Source organism: Corvus brachyrhynchos, unplaced genomic scaffold (genome assembly GCF_000691975.1).
Source record: "Corvus brachyrhynchos isolate BGI_N302 unplaced genomic scaffold, ASM69197v1 scaffold103, whole genome shotgun sequence".
NCBI classification, from domain to species: domain Eukaryota; kingdom Metazoa; phylum Chordata; class Aves; order Passeriformes; family Corvidae; genus Corvus; species Corvus brachyrhynchos.
The window spans coordinates 1,079,731-1,093,751 of record NW_008237436.1 but is presented as its reverse complement, the minus strand read 5'-3'; the positions used below and the strand labels follow the sequence as shown (position 1 = coordinate 1,093,751).

General features: G+C 39.9%; 1 protein-coding gene across 1 annotated transcript in view; it reads left to right on the top strand.

Moving 5' to 3' along the window:
* The window catches only part of FREM2 (FRAS1 related extracellular matrix protein 2), a 122,983-nt gene extending 110,433 nt beyond the window's left edge, over positions 1-12,550 (top strand). The window contains exons 19-25 of the mRNA XM_008631475.2: positions 2,075-2,179; positions 3,355-3,482; positions 3,572-3,706; positions 8,095-8,221; positions 8,417-8,604; positions 9,526-9,672; positions 11,299-12,550. Coding sequence (XP_008629697.1) covers positions 2,075-2,179; positions 3,355-3,482; positions 3,572-3,706; positions 8,095-8,221; positions 8,417-8,604; positions 9,526-9,672; positions 11,299-11,811 — 1,343 coding nt within the window. The 3' untranslated portion in view covers positions 11,812-12,550. The remainder of the gene's footprint in view (positions 1-2,074; positions 2,180-3,354; positions 3,483-3,571; positions 3,707-8,094; positions 8,222-8,416; positions 8,605-9,525; positions 9,673-11,298) is intronic.
* Positions 12,551-14,021: the final 1,471 nt, after the last annotated feature.

The following is a 14,021-nucleotide window of genomic DNA, read 5'->3' as shown; positions in this document are numbered from 1 at the left end:
TTACTGCAAAGAAAGACAATTGTATTGTTATATTTGAAGTACACATGCAAAAATTAAAACATTTCTATCTACTCAGAACTTCAGGTACATTATGTAACCAAATTCTGTTAGCACACAAGATGTTTGCTCTTTAATGAAAATAATTGAAGTTTTTCTGTGATACATTTTTTTCTTACTTTGAATGGCCAGTTTCAGAAACTAGTGATATTTTGAAAATGTTGTTGAACATTCAAAAGAATTCAACAGAACTACATAATGGAGGCCTGTCCTCTATGTGAGAGTAGTAAACTGTGAGACATTCTGTAAATGTTTTAGATAATGTCAGTAAATGTTTGTGAGTATAACTAGTCAACAAGTCCAACTCTATCATTGCAGAATTTATCTTTTAAAAAAGTTAATTTATTTTTTTAAAATAGTGACATACAGATTTATGTGCAGGATTAAAATATATACATATATATACATGTATATTAAAATATACACCTCTGTGCTTCATTGGTCTTTTTAAGCAAATTTACTTAATATTTCCCAGCATTAAGCTTCAGGTGTTTCCTATCTCTCTCAACCTAAAGTAGAATACAGGCATCAGCTGTAATTATGTGCATAGACTTACACAATTTCAGGACTCTAGGAACCTAAAATCACTTTTTGTTTCTACTAACTGTATATGAACTACAGAAATCATTGCTATGCCATTTCTGTCCTTATGTTAAGAGCAGGAAATGAGGAGCAGCAAGGGGAATCTACAGTGCATGAAGAATGAAGCACGTCATGCCATCCCTAAAGAATAAGCCACATGCCACAAATCATGTGGTGTGCTAGTCACCAAATAACAACCAGATCTAATCCTCTGTCTCAGCAGTTATGTGGTGTATCTATGCATTTTCCGTCTTTGATGCTTTAATTTTTTTATTTCTGTTTAAGAAGCTGATGGCCACATCTTTGGAGGTGCTGAACATTGTCAGTTCCCTCTGAAAACAACCAGAGCAAAACAACCCCCAACATATCCCAGTCTCATTTGGGTAGTATTTTTTGAGAAGTTGTTTTTCTGGGCAGGGAGGGGTTAACTAATTTCCATATTTTTTCCATAACTGTCAGTTCATATAGTAGTCCTACATAAATTCTAAGTAACATGTAAAGCAGTCAAGGTCTTCTAAAGCCCTAATTCATGCATGGAGATACAGATATTTCTATAAATATGATTGGTACAGATGATTTTGTACAGGTGTTATACATTCACATTGGTGTGTTAGGTTTCCAGCAAATTCATGGGGGAACATTCTTCTTCCCTTCTTTTTCCTGGCATGCAGAATGGTGGTACATCACTGGCTGTTTGTAAGGGAGCACTGAAGGAAATACCTGAGCTCTAAAGCTTTGCAGAACTCCAGAGAGAAAGGGTCTTGTCTTCAAGCTGCAGCAGTAAACCACTTCTGACATGTAAACAAGATCTTGTAATCTGAAATTAGAATACCTAAGGCCTGTGTTTTGTGCCAAATTCATGCCAAAAATTGCCAACATGACATACAAAGCCTGTCAGAAGGAGTTTCACAGATTGCAGCACCCTAGAGTAGATTACTGTGGAAGTCACAACCAGCTGCTGCAACTAATGCTGGTGGTTGCTGCCTTGGCACAGTAGGCGGGGAGGCACTGATAAAGGGTATCTCTGAAGCAGCTTTCATTGGTAGAATTCAGCTTGAATACTTGGTGAAAACAAAAGTCTTCCTTCTGCAGACCTCCTCTGGTAGCTGACCATGCTGTTGCCTGAACCCAAGCCCAGAATGTGATGTGTGGATTTTCCTCAGTCTACTACATCAGCTGTGGGGGTCCATGGTAACATGTGGAAGCATGACTTTGGAGGGAAGTTCCCTATATGCTTTGGAAGCTGTGTCATGTCGTGAAAACTCAAGGCCTTGCTGTGTAAATTCTTGTTTGAGGAGAATCTGGAGTCAACCCAAAAAGTACCAGTGGGCCCCCCCCCAAACATGTGACATGGCAAGGTCTGGTGTTTCACAGGAGTGTGATTCCTCTGTCCCCTGCAAGTGGATCACTCTTGTTAATTGGTTTGTGGTGGCAGGTTCCCTGTTCCCAACCAGCATGCGCATCAGTGAAGAGGGGCGCTTGGTTGTCAACTTCAAGACCGAAGCCCGGTTTCATGGTCTGTTTGTTATGTCCCATCCTGGTAAGTGTAACCTACCCTTTAGCACTACTACAGAAATACACACCTTTCCCAAGTTTGTTACTATTCATTTTTTGTCTATTTCTGGTTCTGATAGCTGATTTTTTTTTTTTTTAACATACTATGCTCTTCAGATACAGATTTTTCCTCTGCTTGAGATTCCTTACTTGTCATTGATGACTGTACTCAGGTTGTCAAACTTGTTGAAATATGCATGAACCTGATGGAAGGCAAATAGTTGCACTTGATCAAGAGCCTGAGTTATGAAGGATGAAGATCTAGGCCATTGTGTGCATTAGGGATTTATAGATACATGTTTTTAACCCCATTGTTATAAGTACTATTTACATGTATTGCCCTAAGAACTTGGATAACATTAAAATTTCTTTTCTAACTTGAAGCTTTTCTAGGATATTTAGACCTTTTTCAGAGAGCAAGAAAAAGTCTTGTATGGACACTGTATGACTCTGTTAATATAACACTCTCACTGACTTTCAATTAGTCATTGCTGAGGACCTGTTCCTGCAATTTAATCTGTTTAAACCCCACTGCCTTTATTCAGAATAATTGCAGGTGTAAGACTCTGTCTACAGACATAAATCTGAGCATGAATGCCAGCCATGGAAAAGATTATCTAACTAAATTAAATCTGCTGAAGAACAGTGAGAAGAGAAAAAAAAAAAAATAGGAAATCTCTTTTAGTTTAACTCAGGTGTTTTTAACCCATAAAACTCCTTCATGGTGCTTCTACTTTTTTTCAGCTGTCCTCTAGTGTGTTTGGTTTTCCTATCAGGCAGAGACAAAAGTGTTAAATTACTAAGAGAAATTATGTTGTGTTTCCCTGGGTTGACATTCCAAGTTTAAAACAGGAGGGATTATAGATCTCTGCCATTCCACTCTCACTGTTTTGACTGTCTGTTAAATTTATTCTTCATACAGTTCTCGTTGTGTAGCCCAAAAGCAGCTGCTTAATAGACACCTGAATGAGAATCAAGGAGGCCCAGCTGAGCTGACTCTAATTGATTTTAATTTCAGTTAATAAAACCCAGTGCCCTGTGAAGGTATTAACATCGGCTATGGCATTATGGTTTATGAATTATTGGGAATGTTTTTCAGGCTCTGAGAGTTTGCAATGAAACACTAAAGGTGAGAAATCTGTCTCTTTGGCATGTTTCTAGCTTCATCTCTAACTTCCATGGTTCTGTCAGCTGATCACCCGGGCCTCACGTTCAGCCTCAGCCTCATCCGAAGTGAGCCAACCTACAACCAGCCAGTCCAGCAGTGGAGCTTTGTTTCAGACTTCGCGGTAAAACCTCAGCCGTCACTACGGCTTCTTCTGTCCCGGCTTGTTAGCTGGGATGGTGGTGGTACAGGTTCCTCTCTCTCTGTGTCCAGGTTCGAGACTATTCTGGAATGTACACAGTGAAGCTGATAGCCTGTACCACTGCCCCACATCAGGAGTACAGCCTGCCAGTGATCTGCAATCCTAGAGAGCCCATCACTTTTGATCTGGACATCCGATTCCAGCAGGTACCATTCCAATGACTTCTTTATCATGTTTTCTTTCTAATTCAATTCCCATTTGTTGGTCTTGTAATAATAGTACTAGAAACTGAATTTACTTGCTTATCAACAAAGCATTCCTAAATTGGCGGGACAACACATACTCCTCTCCTGCTAAATAACCAGTTTTACCCAACTGGGAAAGACTGAAGTAGGAGCACAAATGGTTTTTTGTCCTCAATTCATGTCCAGTCTTTGATAGCCAAGAGGAAGCTCATTGACATTGGTTTAGGGGAGAGTTACTGTGATGTGATGGTAACATCTGGGAATTCTTTTTTTGTCTTTTAGCTTTGGTAGTAAATAGTTTTATCAGGTAATTAGGAAAATATAAAACTATTATTGGAAGGGTTTAATCTGACACAAAATCAGAGTTAGGTCTCTGGTATTAAGAGGGAACATCCAGAGGAAAATTCATTCAGTCCTAAAGTAGAACTTCCTTCACTGACTATAGAGGGAAGTGTAGATAGGCAACACTGGTAAAATGCTTAGCTTTAAAACTCACAAAAGTGACTGAAACAAATCCAGTCCATAGCAATATGGATCATTTGGGAACATATGGGAACAGGCAAACAGCATACCTTTCACAAAGCCCAGCTGTGAAGCTCTGTAGCTGGGAACAAACTATGGAGAAATTTCTGCTGTAGAAAACATTGGTTTAAAATAAAACTGGGGGTCACGTTGGATGGCTAAGAGAACTTAGACTGCCAGTGTTCCAGGTTATCAAAAGGGCTAGTGTGACTTTGGCATGTGTAAGGAGGAAGTTGTATCATTTCTGTTATTTGGAGCCAATACAGTTAATACTGGAACAGTGTGGCTATGGTTTCATGCTCATTAATAGCATAGATTATGCTATTAAATCATCTTACAGAATAAATCCATATCAGTCAGGGGTACACAATCACTTTTCTGTTGACTTAGCCAGAGTACACAAGGGAATGTATGCAGTCTTTATGCTTTATTTTGGCATTATGCCACCTGTGGGAGAACAGATGATTCCTGATAGGGCATTAAGTCCTGGCAAAGAAGAGAGATGATACATGATCTGATGTGAAACCTGCCTTCTCAGAGTTAACCACATTTCAGCATTTTGAAGAAGTTTGAATGGAATGGGTGAGGGGAATTTATACTAGTTCACCACTTCAGCCTTTGTCTGGCATTTCTAATCTACTTCTAGGGACTCCTAAGCAACTCATAGCAATGCTAAACCACAACTTGTTCCTGATACTAGCATAAACAATAAGATGTTGATATTTCAAAGAAAGGTCAAAAAACCTGCAAAAATCATTGCAAAATGGTCAAAGTAGCTTAGGAAGAAACCTAAATCTTATCCAGAAGTAGCCTACAAGTAAAAGATATGGCTAAGAATTATAAATAAATAAATGGATACTGTAGGAGTTATTGTATCAGATAAGGCTTCAATAATACAATATATGGAAGTTTCATGTACATCAGTTCAAAATAGGCATAAGGTTCAAAATTGCAAAAGTGTCATAGACTGTGGCTAGCTAAACCCCCATCAACAACAATTTTCAAACCAAGACCAGCTCTTTTTCTTGAGATGCTCATAGTAAAAGGGACTTGGGAAGTTCTGTGGCCTATGATAATTTTTAAATCTGATCACATCAAAATACTGTGTGGACTTTAAGAAGGTCCCAAAATAGCAGCAGTACAAAAGCACAAATTCAGTAGGCAGTATCTAGCACTTTACCTCTAAGATTTTCTAGTCATTCTGCAAAACTGAATAAGCATTGGTGTCCACTCTTTACAAGTAAGAAACAGAAGACTGAAGGATCAGACTGAAGGATGCAGGGAACACCTGATACCTTGCACAGGCCCACTACATCCAGTCCTCTGGTGCCCAAGTGCTAGAAAGACATGGACCTGTTAGATGGGGTCAGAGGAGGACCAGAAAAAAGGTCAAAGGGCTGCAACACCTCCCCTGTGAAGAAAGGCTGAGAGATTTGGGGTTGTTCAGCCTGAAGAAGAGAATGAGCTAAGGAGGCCTTATTGTGGCCTTCCAATATATGAATGGGACTTAGAAGAAAGACAGAGACTTTTTACCAAGTGACTGGAAGAGGGGTAGGTTTAGCAATCCTGAAAGAGGGTAGGTTTAGATTGGATATAAAGTAACTTTTTACAATGAGAGTGGTGAGGCACTGACACAGGCTGCCTGGAGAAGTTGTGGATCCTCCATCCCTGAAAATGCTCAAAGCCAGCTTGGATGGGGCTCTGAGCAACCTGGTCTAATGGAAGATGTCCTTGCCCATGGCAGAGAGGTTGGGTGAGATGATCTTTAAATGTGCTCTCCACCCCAAATCACTCTGTGACTCTCTGAAATAAGTGAGTGTAGGTGTCACAACTGGACCAAAATTGCTTTTGACTGTAAAGTCTGATGATAAAATGATGAGGCAGGACAAGAGTTGTTTCCCCCAGTTCTTAGTCTAATGCTCCAGCTCCCATACTGAATTACCTTCTTGGGCTTTTTAGTATGAGGCTTTTCATTTCCTTGGAAACTTTTTCTTCTGATTTCCTTCACAATTGTTTTCACTGGTCACAGGTGAGGAACCATTTTAAGAATCAAGAAGAAAGTGTATTTGTTATTTCCATACTGGAGATTTTGGTTCAACATTTCCTTTCTTAACATTTATCATCTGCATATCTCCTTTTTCCTCTCTCTATGGCACCTGATTGAAGCAGGTAACCTGGAACACTGTTGAGGATTGTATTACCACTGTCTCACTCTGGAATTCCCTGAATATGAACAGCATCCATCTCCAAGCTTTGCTTTATCCCAATCCTTTCAGCATCTCCTTTCTTTCAATGTGTATGACTATTTCCTGAAGGAAGTCCTTCCATAGTCAGGATACTTGTTGCCCTGAGATGGACCAGTCTCAGGAGTGCTCTGTTCCTTGAGGTACCAAGTATCACATGGGCTTTGATCCCCTGGGTGATCTGCATTGTCCCCACATCATCTATATGCACAGTTTGATGGACATGGCAGATAGGCAGAATAAATTGACAGTTACTCTTCTCACCCAGCAGATCCTCACAGATTAGGTTTTTTATGAACTCTTATATAAAATGTCTCAAATGCCCATGAAAATAATTACACTTAAAGTACTGTCATAAATAACACAGCTGGAAACCAGTTGTGCTCATCAAGTATTTGTGGAACTACAACCCAACAGCCTGTTTTCCAGGCATTTAGAAAGAAGCATTCCAAGAGAATGGAATTATTTTTTTCTGTGCACAGGCTCCGGTGGTATGGTTCCTTTTTCTGAAGAGTAGCACTCCATTTATAAAAAGGTTTGAGCTGTACATTCTTCTTGCCAGATCCTGTTGCTTTGATAGTTTTGGGACTCTGTTGTGAAATCAACCCTTGCCCGTGAGCCAGCAAGAATGTTTTCTTTGTTGATTTCTTTCCTTCCTGTCCGCACACTCATACATATATATACATAAATATACATATATATGTTAGCATTTTTTTATTTGTTTAGTGGCCTCTTGTTATTCTTCCTTTTTTGGGGGGGGTTTTTTGAAATATGTGTGTTTTCCACATTGTTTCCTCAGGTACTTGCATCCTTTTGAACTTTAGGCTCCCCCCAGTTCTTCTATTCACTGTATTATTTCCCTTTTATTATGCTGTGTCCCTTTATAGTTTGCCTTCTATGTTATGTTTTATGATCCCATGAGAAACCACTGCTGACAGTATTGATTTATTTTATTCTTTTCATGTAATCAAGGAAGAACCACAGATAGCTGTGTCAAATATATAAAGATAAATACTAGCATAAAAAGATAAAAATACTAGCATAAAAAGATGTTCAAATGGTTTGGCACATTTTCACATGCATGATCTGAGATATCCTGCAGCACATTAGAAGAAATGATACTTGCAAATAAATCCTCAGCAATAAGTGCTTTTAAATATTGACAGAGGATCAGAAGCAGGGGTGGGACTTGTGTGTGAGAATGAAAACGGGATCAAGAAACAGGCTGTGATGAGTCAGAGACAAGTTTTGAGGGAAACATTTTCCTCATGTTACCCCCACACGTAAGTTTCCTTTGACACCTCCTTAGCTAGGATTTGGGAAAATGTGGTGGGAAGAAACTAACGTAGAATACTATCAAATATCACAGATGCAGATATTCCAAAGGTTGTTTGCATATAAAATACATATGTCTAGTACCAAGAAATCTTTTTGTTAAACTGTATTATTGCATGTGGATATGCAGAGCTGATCAGTAATGTACACTGAGAGAAGATCTTGCTATGCTTTAAGAGTTTAAGATCATGCTATGTTTTTTTCATTAAAAAGTACTTGTTGAAGAGCCTTATGCTTTTGTGGTTTTAGGTCAGTGACCCAGTGGCTGCTGAGTTCAGCTTGAACACCCAGATGTTCCTCCTCTCCAAAAAGACACTGTGGCTGTCTGATGGATCGATGGGCTTTGGGCAAGAAAGTGATGTTGCTTTCTCAGAAGGTATAACTTTGCATAGATCATGCACATTTAATTTGTGTTCCACACCATCAGGATCCTGTTGCTGTCAAAACAAGATAGGCCTAAGTGTTTGTGCTTGTTGCATTAAGCTTCTTGACAAGGCTTTAATAGCTTCGCCTCAGAGCTGTGCTAAATGTTCCAGTCTAACAGGATGTGAACTGTGTGCACTGTTCACAGGTGATGTCATATATGGTCGGGTGATGGTGGATCCAGTGCAGAATTTGGGTGATTCCTTCTACTGTAGCATCGAGAAGGTTTTCCTGTGCACAGGAGCTGATGGATATGTACCCAAATATAATCCATCCAACACTGAATATGGGTGCCTTGCTGATTCTCCATCCCTTCTGTACAGGTTTAAGATTGTGGTAAGTGTTCTAATTCTGGGAGGATGCATAAATATATTTTATTTTTTTTTCCAACTCGTCTTTTATACAAAACCCAACTGTTCTTTAAAATGTTCTCCACAGCACCAAATTTTTGACTCAAGCTCCAGGCTAACATGAACTGATGGAGGCAGTATCTTGCCATTTTCCCTCCTGGTTCTATTCGTTACCTTTTTGGGAACTGCCTTCACTAAGAGTTTGACCTAAGTTAGAATCTCAAGATGGGCTTTTTCTCTGCATTGTCTATATCCACGGACCATAGAGAGAGTCTTAGGTGACATGCAAGTGAAGGACTGGAATTTGTTTCATATTTAGCCATCCAAAATTTAGTGTATAGTGTGAAGTTAGTCATACAGGTTGCCTCTGTAGTCCATAGGGATTAGAGGATCTGATTTCCTTTCTGAAAATAACTATAGAATAATCCCAGGTAACTACAGACCTGATGCCCAACTTTTAGAGTTAACTTTAAGTAAGATGGTTATATCATTAGCTAAACCCTAGCCCTAACCCTAAACAAATTTATGTGATTGTCAGTTATGAAATGAAATGAAATGAAATGAAATGAAATGAAATGAAATGTAGCTTCTTTAGACTGGGAAATAGACTTCTTACTTTAATTTCAGACTACATTTATGTATCTTTCTTATTTAAGTATAGGTGTTGTTGTTCTCTAGTGTCTCCTCCTCTTATTCCAGAAAGGCAAGAGATTAAATAGAAGTTAATACAAGTCAGATGGGACCACAACTGCTTCTCATGTCTTTTCTCTTGTAGTAGTATTTCCCAAGATTGCATAAAATAGCATGTGTAAACTACACAATTTATACATTGCAAGTAAATACTGAAACAGTTTTTCCTAGAATAAATAAATAAATATTTTACAAACTTTTTTTCCCCTCCATGCAGGACAAAGCTCAGCCAGAGACACAAGCCACAAGCTTTGGAAATGTACTTTTTAATGCAAAACTTGCAATAGATGATCCTGAAGCAATTCCATTAGTTAAACAGCCAGGCTCTGATGGATTTAAAGTAGACTCGACTCCTCTATTTCAGGTATGATTTCTGTAGCTTTTTAGTAAGAGTACTGAACCAAGAAAGAAAGACTTGTACAAGTACTGTTGTTAACTGTAAGTCAAATTAATGTCAATAGAAAGATTTATTCTGAGTCCAGTGACAGTCAAACACAATTATAAATGCTTAGAAACTTCTAGATATAAAATCTGGAACAGTTATTAAAGTGTTTCTGTAGGGATACTCTTGCTTTTCTCTTGTATAATTCCACAGGTTAATCAGAAATTATGCAAATTGTTCTTAGACAGTTCTTTTAAGAATAAGATTCTTGTTACACGGCATTGTTTTATTGCTTCCCATCTCACTTCTCAAAGTCAAAAACTTAAAAATCATAAGCATTTATTGTGTATTTCATCAAAATCAAGTTGATACTCAGTATTTTCTGTACAATTCTTTCCTTGCAAACTTGCACAGTGTGAAGCACTGGAAAGCCTAAAAACTGACAACTAAAAGGTGCAACTACTAATTAATTATATATAATCCTTCAGCTGTGTGCATTCAGCCCTTTGATCTATATAACCCAGCCAAGAGTTGTCTCTTCACTACTTGTCTCTAGTATTTGCAAAACTGCATGCACAACTCAGGTGTATAAATTAGCAGGAAAAAGATGGAGGAGACTTTGATCCTACCTCTGGCCATGTCAATATTAAAGATCCCATTGTAAGCACTAGAGTATTTAACAAAACTTAAAACTATAACATAACTTAAAACTATAAAAAGAGTTTCAAAATCTGCCCCCAGGAAAATGAAATCTCATTTTTTATAGGAAGAATCCATTCCCATGGTCCTCTTTCTGTCAAAAAAATGAGAATATGTAGAAACAAAAGTATATCCTGAAAAATACTTGGAAAAACAAGAGTAAAAGAGAGCATGTGTTGTTTCTCAAAATAACAAAACTGGGCTGCAGCCATTCAAATTATCAGGCAGTAGCTTTAAGACAGTATTCAGACAAGCCTACTGGACCTTGTAGAGGCCAAGTGTGGTATGTATCCAGGAAAGATGAGAGAAATTCAAGGAAGGTAGTATCATCTCACACAGACTGAAGGGACCCATGCAACCACTGAGTGGATGAAGTTTTCAGGGACCTGTGGAAAGTGACTGTTCCCACCTAGAGCAGGTTACCCCGGACCATGACCAGTTGTCTTTTGAACATCTCTGAGGAAGGAGACTCTGCAGGCTCCCTGTTCCAATGTTCAACCATCCTTGCAATGAAAAATTGCTTTCTTATGTTTAGACAGAATTAGGGCCATGGCCTAATCACTTGGTAAGTTGGGCCTGGAAGGTCCTTTTCTGTGGCCCGTCCACAGCTAAAGATACTTTGTATGGTCTTTGGTACTAATAGTACCAAAACCATGCTAAGGCCACAGCTTTCTTCATCTGCACCTGGTAGCCACAGAGTCTGACCATGGAGAGGAATGGAGACTAACCCCTCTGAAAATTTTGGCAGAAAACACGACTCTTCTGGTGCGCATTGGCACGTAGTCAGGAGTTATCTGTGCATGATTTTGAAAGTACTTGTCGAGAAAAGAGACTGATTTCCTCTGCATTTAGCACTGCCCAGATTGTGTATGTGTGTGTTTAAATAATACAAAAAACGTTTCTTCCCAGGTGTCTTTGGGTAGGGAGTGGTACGTCCATACAATCTACACTGTGCGCTCCAAGGAGAACTCTAACCGCGGAATTGGTAAAAGAAGCGTGGAGCACCAGTACCACTCGCTCCTCAGCGCTGGGAGCCCAGGAGGCTCTGCACAGAGACGACAGAAGAGGGGAGTTGAGCAGGCACCAGAACTTGCGAGAGACATTGGAGTAGAGAACAACCGAGGAACGAACATACAGCACATAGCCCTGGATCGCACCAGCAGGAAACAGGTGCCTCAAAGGGAGGTTGCGGTCAGTGGTGTTCTCCCCAGGGAACTGAGTAACCAAAGTGCGGAAATCAGCATAGTCACAATCATAGGTGGAGCTGCTGCTGTTTTCCTTGCCATCTGCTTAATTGCAATTATCGTTTTGCTGCTAAAATGGAAACAAAATTCTGACAAGAAGGAAAGCACAAATGAGTCAGGCAGCAACGAGCCAATGATGCTACCACATAATTACAGCAACGACAGCTCTGAGGTTTGATTCCAAGACACAGGATTCAAGCCAGACCCTGCAGAGTGCCTCAAAAAAACCCTTGAACTGCACATTTCTAGCAGCAGATAATGGTGACTCATGAGGAGTTCATGTATTTCTAGGTGTACTTGAAATTTATTATCCTGAGCTCTTATTGCCATTATCAACATTAGAAGAAGCTGAACCGAACCTCCCACTTTGCACGAAAGGAAATGCTGATATCCCTATACCATGAACTAATCTTCAGCAGCTAATCAAGGGACTGCATTGTAAGGGAGAGATTATTGTTGTGGTTTTGTATTTTCTGACATTTCAAAATAAAAGAAGCTAATACAGAGGTGCTATATATCCTGTCTGCAATAAGAGAGGACATCTGTTTCTTCAGAAACACATAATACTTGAGAGGAGGAATCCTTACACTCTTCTGTTAAATTTTGTATTGTTTCTCACAAAAAACTCAATGTCTACAAATAGTTTGAAAGGTGATGGAATGCCTTCAGCATGGATCCTCCATCCTATAAGTATTTGACTTCACTTAATCTGTACCAGTGATTTATTTTTATTTCTTTTTACTTATATGTAACTGAACTTTTTCAAAAGACAGCTAGATTATACAGCATAGCATTATAAACAGTTGCATGTCACAGGATCCAATACATACTCCTCCCTGCAAATTCCTATTCATCTATTTAATCTGAGACATTTTTTTTCTTATTTATGTTTATATAGAGCCAAAGAATGCAACAAATCCAGAAAAAAATTTTGGTTTTCACTGGCACTGGATGCTTATGTCCTCTTAAGTTTATAATGGATCATGGAAGTGTTGTAAGGTAAATTTTATTTCTTAGTGCATGTCCACTGCTGAGAAATGCAAGCATTAGTATTTCAGTACCTAGAGAAAATGATAGTTAGATTCAAAATGCAGAGGACAAGGTTCTGCTGAACTGGGCCTAGGAATCATGATATTGAATCCAGCATAGATAGTTGCCATACTAAATAGCAAAAAGTGAAGAAAAAATTAACATTTTATTGAATCAAGTAGTATTTATTGCTGTATAATCATAGCACATTTTGACAAACATGCTGGGTCATTGTTGGGCATTTTTTAACAAGTGATTACTTCTGCAAGAGTAATTCTAATTTTCTCTCAGCATTCTTGATTTAGGTAACATGACAAGTTTGGATCAGCAGTGTCCTGTGTCAGTTTTTATCCAGACAGGACCTGTTCTGTCCCAAAGATGTTTTTATCCAGACAGGACCTGTTCTGCCCCTGTCAAATCCTTGGCTATGAAAGCTATGTAACCTTCAGGAAATGTCCCTTTTGTCACACTAGCATTTTGTGTAAGCCCTTTAAGTCATACAATCCAAGAATGGCCTGGGTTGGAAGGACCTTCAAGATCATCATGGTTCAACCCCACAGCCATGGGCAGGGACACCTTCCACCACACCAGGTTACTCAAAACCCCATCCAGCCTGCCCTTGAACACTTCTAGGGATGAGGCATCCAGAACTTCCCTGGGCAACCTGTGCCAGTGTCTCACCACCCTCATAATAAATTTCTTCCTAATATGTAAACCTACCTTCTTTCAGCATGAAGTCATTACTTCTTGTCCTGTTGCTACATCCCCTTGTGAAAAGTCCCTCCACAGCTCTCTTGTAGGCCCCCTTCAGGTACTGGAAGGTGCCCTAAGCTCTCCCCAGAGTCTTCTCTTGGCCAGACTAAACAATCCCAACCCTCAGCCTGTTTTCATAGGGGAGGTGCCGCAGTCCTCTGACCATCTTTGTGGCACTCCTTGGGACTCGCCTCCTCAGGCTGACGTCCTTCCTATGTTGGAGGCCCCAGAGCTGTATGCAGCAGTTCAGGTGGGGTCTCACAAGAGTGGAGGAGAGGGGCACAACCATCTCCCTTGCCCTGCTGGCCACACTGCTTTGGATGCAGCCCAGGATATGTTTGACTTTTGGGCCTGGAAGTGCACATTGCTGTGTCATGTCCAGCCTCTCCTCCACCAGCACTCCCAAGTCCTTCTCAGCAGGGCTGCTCCTAATCCATTCTCCACTCAGCCTGTACTTGTGCTTGGGATTACCCTCACCCAGGTGCAGGACCTTGCACGTGGCCTTGTTGAACTTCATGAGGTCTGCACGGGCCCGCCTCTCAAGCGTGCCCAGGTCCCTCTGGATGGCTTCCCTTCCCTCCAGCATGTCAAACACACCACACCACA